The sequence below is a fragment of the Empidonax traillii genome, unplaced genomic scaffold, assembly GCF_003031625.1.
Source record: "Empidonax traillii isolate 1590-97213 ecotype Southwest subspecies unplaced genomic scaffold, ASM303162v1 scaffold1421:size180434, whole genome shotgun sequence".
Taxonomy (NCBI): Eukaryota; Metazoa; Chordata; class Aves; order Passeriformes; family Tyrannidae; genus Empidonax; species Empidonax traillii.
In genome coordinates this window covers 147727-156598 of record NW_020956614.1, presented here as the reverse complement: position 1 = coordinate 156598, position 8872 = coordinate 147727, and the positions used below count along the sequence as shown (strand labels likewise).

The following is an 8872-nucleotide window of genomic DNA, read 5'->3' as shown; positions in this document are numbered from 1 at the left end:
TTAAGGACTGTCCTGAGCAGCTTTGCATACAAAGGTATTCTTCCTTCTCCCTGAAAATTTCCATGTATAATCATGGAAATGTGATTATCTGGCTACTGGCATACATCTCCCCAACCCCTTTGCTCATGCAGCATGAGACTGGCTTGTGCAGAGAGTAAAGCAACCAAAAAACTGGGAACTGCTCTTTGCACAGCTGCTTAGCAGCAGACGCATCACTTATCTAGAGGAAAAATAATTAAACAAAGATATTGCAGAAAGAATGTACCAATTAGGCCTCTCACCTATAGCAACAAAGCAAAAAACTCTCTCTTCCCTTCTCAAGAAAAATGGAGTTTCCCCTTGCAGAAAAGAAAATTAAGTATTACAGACTATTTTACATGAAGCCACTCAACTGAAAGACAGCTAATGCCAGTAGCTAAAGCAGGGCTCCACCACACAAGTTGGTCTGGCTGTCTAAGATTTATTTTGCTGAAAATACAGTCACATTCAAATCACTTCTTTGGGTTTTTCCAAAACAATAGCAAAACTAAGAGACAACATGAGCATAATATGTTTTATTGAATAAAATTCCGCTTCTAATATTTACACAGTGAAGTCTAGAGATGTAACCTAGTGAAGCATGGCTTTGTGTAAATGACATCTGGAATATCTTTAAATACATCTGATACTATTTATTATAGCAATCACCTGCCCATCACTGATTTCATAATTAAGGAAAATTTGAAGTTTTTGAAGAGTAGCCAAGATGAATATTAAGGATAGCTGAGTTAAAAGAAAACAGTCTGCTATGTAAATTCCAAACCCAAAAGATATGAATAAAGTGTCAAGAGTTTTGAAGGCAGCTTCTGTATATCCCTGTTGTTCTTCTCATCTCTGCAGAAAAAGATGACAAAATAAATTATAAATCTTAAGGTTGAAAGTAATATTCACACCTTAAACACACAGTGTTCTCCATGATAATCTTACTTATTAAAATCATAATGTCTTAACATCAAGATGTGTGACCTATAAGAAAATATTCATTTTTTATTAAATACTATTTAATGCTATACTGTTTAATTACTATTTTTAAAGTTGAAATTGCAGACCCACAGAAATTAGAAATGCTGAGACTGTTATCTAGTGTCAACACAACTTTAATTATTGCCATTTGCACAGAAATTTTATGAGGTGTCTTCCATACCATTCAAGAATGTTAAGCAAATTGTAATGTGTTTTTTCTGGAGCTCTACTAGATGTACTATCAGTCTACTATTACAATGAAGAGGGATCTTGTAGAAAAAATATAGTCAATATCTTTTCTGTTTAAAGGGGTGTTTTTTTTGAGATAATTTCCTTATTGATCTTGCATGAATTCTCAGCAAGGTTTGAATGCAAGTAATAGACTTGCAACAGCCTCATAGCTCTAGTAGACTGTTATATTTGGACTACTCACTAGTTGTAAATAAGACATGATTCACTGGCCATTTGCATGATTTTTGTCATGTAGCAGGAAAAGATTATAAACAGGGAATGTTGTGTCTTACTCAAGCCTCTGCAGATTGTTTGTTGTAGTGGGTTACAGACAGTCCACTATTACGCAGGCATTCTAGTTCAGTTTGCGTTTTTAGAGACTATATTTGTAACAGGAATTATGTCTCTCCATAAACACACACACACACCATCATGGAGGTAAACTGTAAGCACCCAAGGAATAGCTTTAAAATTCAGAATTTGAGAAGAAAACAAAAATATGCAAATGTGGTAGTAAAAGCCGCAAAAGATAACAGAAAAGCGCTTAGCTAACTGCCATTTCGATGCTACAGTCACCCCTCAACATATTTGTGTATCATAATAGTATGTTTCATAAAATTTGTGGCTATTTTCTTCCATTTCTTCTTCTAGTATTTTTTCACTCTCTCAAATGAACAGCGAGACACTATCCCATTTACACAGGAAATGTATTCCCATCTTAATCTCCCTGCTTCTTTTATCTTTATCTGTTTTCCAACTACAGAGAGTTATCTGGAACACAGCTGTCTACCTGGAAGCTATTTCTCTTATAGTTGACATAGCTACCAAATTTAATACCTAAGAAGCTGCTGAAAGATAGAGGCTTTGCTCTTGCCTGTCTCATCAGTAAGGTATACAGGATGAATTGACAAATGCTGTCTTTGCGAAGGAAATTCATCTCTGCTGTCAATTTCAAGATAAGCAACTATCCATGTGTGAGATGCTGTCAACACAGGTTGAATAAAACCAAATGTACATTAAGATAATAAGGCTAACTTTAGAAATTATTAACTGCAGCATCCAGCTTGAAACCCTGCATTAGCCTCAGACCAGAAGTAGTAAGCTAATTCAGGTGTCTGAGGAGAACCATTCGTGGTTGAGGTACATTTGTGTATGCACATGAATACATTTCAGGAAGAATTTTGTTTGTTAAGATGCAGATTTCTTCTTTGTAAAGTGAGAAATTCTTACTTGTGTGAGTAAGGGCAGAAAGACTTTGACACACCAATACCTTAAAAGCATATTATGACTGGTAAAAATAAGTTTGGAGTTGCCATGTCCATGCTTTAATATAATAACTTTTTCCAGGTCTAAAGACAACTTTCTAACAATGGTAGAACATGAAACATCATAAATAAAACTCGGTGCTATCCAGTAACAAGGGGAGGGAATCATATTGCTGCAAATTTCATTAAATGACATTTCAGGTAGCTTCTCACTCAAAATACAGAGATTTCAGGACATGTTAGAAAGGACAATCTGACGTATAGCACTGATTGTTTGACAATTACCACTTGTGTCTTTTTCCCACAGCCTACCTGAAAGCCATAGATGAAGCAATTCTTAGTAAGCTGTCAATTAAGAGAAAAGATTAAGGCAGCCAGCCACACCACCAGGTTGCATCTAACAGAAATGACTGGAAGGCCAAGCAATATCTTAGTGAGCTGTGTCGGTTTTGGTGATGATAGAGTCAATTTTCTTCACAGTAGCTGTGTTTTGGATTTGTGCTGGAAACAGTGTTGATAATACAGGAATGTTTTTGATATTGATGAGCAGGTCTTGCACAGCATCAAGGTCTTTTCTGCTCCTCCTCGGTTAGTTTCCCTTTTCTTACAGAGGTAAGAATATTTGGTCCTTTGGTTTCCTTCGAAAAGGAACAGATCAGAGGCTACCTAGCACAACCCAGTAACTCACCTCAAGGAGCAGATACAACTAACCCATTCTCTTCAGGAAAGTCTTCCTGCCTTTGTTACAGAGGTGCCAAACAGAAAAGAAATAAGTCCTTAATGAGTTTACTTCAACTCAGATAAAAGGCAAGGACAACTGTCATGAGAGAGAGCACTGACTACATAATCTACAAAAATGATCACAGATTGGAAAAGAGCTTTGGTTTTAATTCTAAGGAAATAGGGGAGCATCAGGCACAGCACTGCAAGCAGGTTAGAAAGAGGTGATTGTCCAGCTCTACTCTGTGCTGATGAGGCCTCACCTTGAATACTGTGTGCAGTTTTAGGTGTTATAAAAAAGACATTAGGCTCTTGGGGACCATCCAAAGGAGGGCAACAAAGATGGTGAAGGGCCTTGAGGGGAAGCTGTACGAGAAGCAGCTGAGGTCATTTGGTCTGTTTAGCCTGGAGGAGACTGAGGGAACACCTCATTGCAGTCTACAACTTCCTTGTGAGGGGCAGTGGAGGGGCAGGCACTGATCTCTTCTCTGTGGTGACCAGTGACAGGACTCAAGGAAACAGCATGAAGCTGAGTCAGGGCAGGTTTAGACTGGATATCAAGAAAAAGTTTTTCTCCCGGAGGGTGGTTGAGCACAGGAACAGGCTCACCAGCAAAGTGGTCACAGCACCAAGCCTGATAGAGTTCAAGAAGTGTTCGGACAACACTTTCAGGCACATGGTGTGATTCACGGGGTGTCCTGGGCAGGGCCAGGAGTTGGACTCAATGATACTGATGGGTCCCTTCCAACTTCGCATATTCTATGATTCTCTGAAATGCTATGGTATGTCAGTAACAGGTGACTTTTTGAGGAAAGTGGCACTACATTATTTTTGGAGATACTGTCTCACTGATAATGCTCCCATTTCTCATACAGGCATTCCACTACCAGCTATTGAGGGAAACAAGCGGAGTGGAATGCAAAAATATCTCCTGAAAGTAACTACGCATTGAAAGGATATTAACATTATGGCATTGACAACCTTCTATCCCCAGCCCTAAATTTAATTCACAGTTTAATGTACAGGTAAAATGGACAGAAGATGGTGCCCCTAAAATAGGGCCCACCTTGGCCCTCCCATCTTTTAAATCAACAGCTTAAAATCCCCTTCCTGTCTGCTACAGATTCTTCTTCCGAAGAAAAACAGGTCAGTTGTTTTCTGCTTTTCTTTTTAGTTCAGAGGTACAAGACTGTATCTCAAAAACTAGGCTAGTTAGTTCAATTAAAGGAAATAGAGAATACATTGTATTGACACATTTTCTAAACTGTTAAAGTTTGATCATTAAACACCAGAAGTTCTGATGCACAACACTAAGTCCTGGTTGGCCACCAAACACTCAAATGCCACTTAGTATTATATTACAATGAAACAGACAAAAGATGTTACAGACTGCGATCAACAGACATGTAATAGAAACATATATTATGCCACAGTCCTGGTACTCTGCAAACAAATCTTCAAGCAGGATCAAATTACATAAAAGATTAAAAGGAAAATTTATTTTTAGAATAAATACTGAATGTTAGTCTTATAATTGTACTTGAACAGAACTGTAAGATGCTACAGATACTTCACATATTTTCAATGGTTTATGCATGTTTGCAATGCAGAGCAATTCAGGGAAAACTGGGCATTATTAGTACCTTGCACGATTCCAAGCCCCCCTGAAGAGTAAAAAATTTTAAAATTTAACACTATGGTTTGCCTATGAAGTAACTCTTAGTACTCTAATAGAGACGAAAATATATTCTCTCCATTAGTGTTCCTTTCACCTTTCACTTTACATCTATTTTCACTTCTCAGGATTCAAGACATTTAATTTGGAGATTGATTAAGCAAGTAATTAATTTTAAACACTGACTTTAATGGCAGTTCTTAAAAATATTTAGACACCTTTAAGACTAAAGGCCCAAAGCCGTAAAAGGCAATTCCTATTATAAATAAATAAATAATTAAAAGGGCAACACTATAGCCTCGAACCTTGCAGTTATTCTGTCTGTTACCTTACAGGTAAGCTGTTAGTTATGAGATGTTATTTCTCACCTGTACTACTGCTCAGTAGTTAATCATTTTTCGAAGAGCATCATAGCATTTCCATTTGTCTGGGATGTAGAAAGGCTCAAAGATGTGAGGGAAGGGAGTGTCATAGCCACATACTCTTGAAATAGGAGCTTCTAAATTCAAAAAGCATTCCTCCTGTTAACAGAAATACAGAATAAATGTTAGTGAGGCAATTATTTTCAGGAGTCTTGCTTCACAAATTGAGGTCGAATGAACTTTGCCAGACCGACAGTCCTGGAAACTCAAACCTTCTATTTATATCACTGAATAAGTAGTCAAGACCAGAATAGTGTTTCCTTTTGCCCAAAGGTCCATATTAAAATAACAACTTGTATTAATGTTATTTTCATTTTCTACATGTGTGTTGCATTAAATCATAGGCAGGTTATATTTAGTACATCTGCTATACATCCAGGCACCTGCTGCCAAGACACAAATATTTCAGGAGCAAAGAAGTAAGAGTCTCTTTCCTATGTCACTTTTAAACATATAGAAAAATTACATGATCTAAGAGTGTGTATTACTTGTTGGATTCGTGAACATCATATTCAAACTTCTTTGAACTCTAAGATCATTAAGACTCTGTCTAAGCATTAAGGAGTTATGGAAATTATGAATTTGAGCTCCAGTGGATTTGCACATGACCAGCCTTTGAGTTGCTCTACTCAAAACCCCACAACCTGTATTCTACTTGGAGATCAGATTTGATAATGGCTGCAGGAGTTTCACTATTTAACCTAGTAGAGCATAAAATATTACAGATACACCCTACTAATCTGAAAGTAACCTGCAACATTATCAGCCTTAACAACCAAATAAATAGCGGGGTTTCAATCTTACTATCAAGTATCAGAGCGATAGCATGGACCACAGTAATGTGCAAGAAGCAGACGTAGAAATAACTTTGCCAGATCAAATTGATGTTGATGCTAATTATCAACTCCCTTTCTCCCAATATCTTTAGTATGTGTATTTGCTTTGCAAAGCAGACAAACTGAGAGACAAAATATATCTCATCCTGGCCCCTACTTTATGGACTGCAGCAAGTGAGACATCCTGGCCAACTTCCCCTGTACTTGGCTCAGTAAAATGGAAGATGAAGTATTATCTACTGGTCCTTTTCCACCAGTCTACAAGGAAAACAGTTAAAGAGCTATGCTTTTCTACAGAAAAGCGTTAAGTATTTTTTCAGACTGATGAACTGTTTTGATTGCACGTTGCCTTGCAGTCCATGGCAGCCTAACTCTACTTACTGTGCTTTCTACACATCATGATATTTGGCAGTATAGGAGGTATTCATAACACGCTGAGATTGTAATGCTTCACTACAGCTACCACTTTGGTACATTGCGAAGTGGACATTTATGAAAGACAGATGGAAATAAAAAAGTCCAAGAAGTTGTATGATTGCGTACAGTGTCATTACATTAATTAGTGAACTAATTCACCTAAAAAAGTTCAGAGTCTGAGTAGATCTGAGGTAAAAATATATGCAAACACAAATATCAGCTCCATTTTCAGGCACTATTTTCTTTGTAAAACGAAAGATTCACATTAGTACAAAATGCTGGGAAGTAGAGTGTACTAAATCCTTTACCTGTCCACAAGGTAAATCACGATGTCCTACTCTAACCTGCTGGCAAGGGTATTTTTGACGCTGAGCAGTCCTTGATTCCCATGCTGTAACTGACCAATAAGACAAGGCAGTAACTTTTGGACCATCCCAAAGCCGACTGCCCAGACCACTGGTCAAGCTGCATTACCACAAAACATGCAAGTGCATTCTACACCCACAGCTTCCCAGTCCTGCATTGCTGTTTCCAAGTACCCGACACAGACCACTACCTAGGAGAGACTTTTGATTTACATTGTAACCAGCTCAGTCCATCCCAGATAAAGGTCTGAAAGTTCATTAGTTTCACTGAAAATATTAAGTGCAATACTCCCAGTATATTATTGCCATTTTTTTAAAAATGCAACGAATAAAGTCAATAAAGCTTATCAGTTCATGGGGGTTTGATTTACCTCTGGAACCAGTTCTAATTTATGGGACAGTATATTCAATTGTGTCCTTTCAATCTAAATCAAATAATGCTACAGAATATGAAACTGCCTGCTTGATGGCATTAACTTAACAACTGTAATTTAGCAAATCAGATTATATTCTTTATTAGATGCCATCATGCTTCGAAAATCATACTGTTAGCAAGATATATATTGTGATATAGAAAAAATTACATAGTCTATGGACATATTTCTAACTAATCCTCCCTTTTGCTCTGAAAAAGCACTTAAAGTCAAGTGATCAGCCCACCAAACAGACAAGAGTCCACTTCATCCCAAATATGATACTGCTCCATTTGCTGTTCATACTGCTGGGCCAGATTTTTTGCATCTGTGCAGCCACATCGTAGAGAAACATGACAGAGAATTTTATATAGAACTCCCAGCTCTTTTTAAGACTAAATAGCAGATATCCATTGTACAAGCCTACTAGAATAGGTCTACCAGAGTTTTTAGAAGTGATAGAAGGTCAAAATTTTAAAATAAGTGGATTTACTCCATATTACTTGGGCTTATAAGGGCTGGTACTAGCCCAAAGCACTCTTGCACAGTAGAGGAATGGAAACTTAAAGCTTTCACTAAGTCCCTGGATATTTCAGAGAGACTGTTTAAACAATCTGACATCTTTCAAGGAAAGACCTTAGAAAAAAAACTTCAAAATTAAATGGTTTTGGAAGCAAAGTAGTAGGCACGGGATTTCTGATTCAGAGTAAAATGGTTTAAGCTCAGTTTTGAAAATTGCTATGAAAAAGTCATACTTATTTAGTAGGATATCCATAATTTCCAAAATTCAACCAAAGTAAAAAAATATTGTTAGAAAACTAAATGCTTACAAGGCAACAGATACAGTTATTAGTCTAATATATCAAGATCTTCTTAATACAAACAAATCAGATAAAACATTAAATTGCTATTCTTTTTGCTCTGCTTCCTAAGTGCAGAGGCCAAATTCTGGCCTCTCTTATTCAATTTGACCTTTGCCAATTACCTTCATTTGCCTGATTTTCACTCAAAGCTTCCTGGAAAATACATCATTATATTCTATAAAGGCATTTTAACTGGTCACACTATTTCCTCTCAACATTTGATGTTTAATACACGCTTAGGAAGACCTTTCAAAAAAACTTAAGCACAGAAGTCCCACTAAAAATCTCTTCTTGAAAGTCATAGCAATCAGTCAAATGTAACCCACACACCATTTCAAAACAATCTCATGTCTTGATTTTTAGAATAGATGCTAAAACCAAGGACTTGATGGATGTTGCATGTTCGTATGTGAAATGGGATCCTCCAGTACTGGGTGCACTCCCTGTATTTCCCCAAAGTACAATATTGTAGTATGCTAATATAGAAAGCTCTACCCAAGACTATTTTAGCTTTATTTAAGTAGGTCTTTTCCCCTCATCAGAGATTCAGGTACTCATTGATAACCCAGGTTTCCAAGTGTAAAACTCATAACTGAGAACTGCAGACATTTATAGTTATACAATTGTACAAATAGGATAAAGTAAGAAAAACAAATACACTAT

General features: G+C 37.0%; 1 protein-coding gene across 4 annotated transcripts in view; it reads right to left on the bottom strand.

The window, feature by feature from the left end:
• Positions 1-440: 440 nt before the first annotated feature.
• The window catches only part of BCKDHB (branched chain keto acid dehydrogenase E1 subunit beta), a 114455-nt gene continuing 106023 nt past the window's right edge, over positions 441-8872 (bottom strand). For 3 of the 4 annotated variants that reach the window (XM_027907227.1, XM_027907224.1, XM_027907223.1), the window contains 2 exons: positions 5262-5414; positions 441-873 (listed from right to left, as the gene is read on the bottom strand). In XM_027907227.1, coding sequence (XP_027763028.1) covers positions 5274-5414 — 141 coding nt within the window. In that variant the 3' untranslated portion in view covers positions 441-873; positions 5262-5273. Of the gene's footprint in view, positions 874-2824; positions 2844-5261; positions 5415-8872 lie in introns of those variants that run through there. The other variant, XM_027907222.1, reaches the window with a different exon arrangement.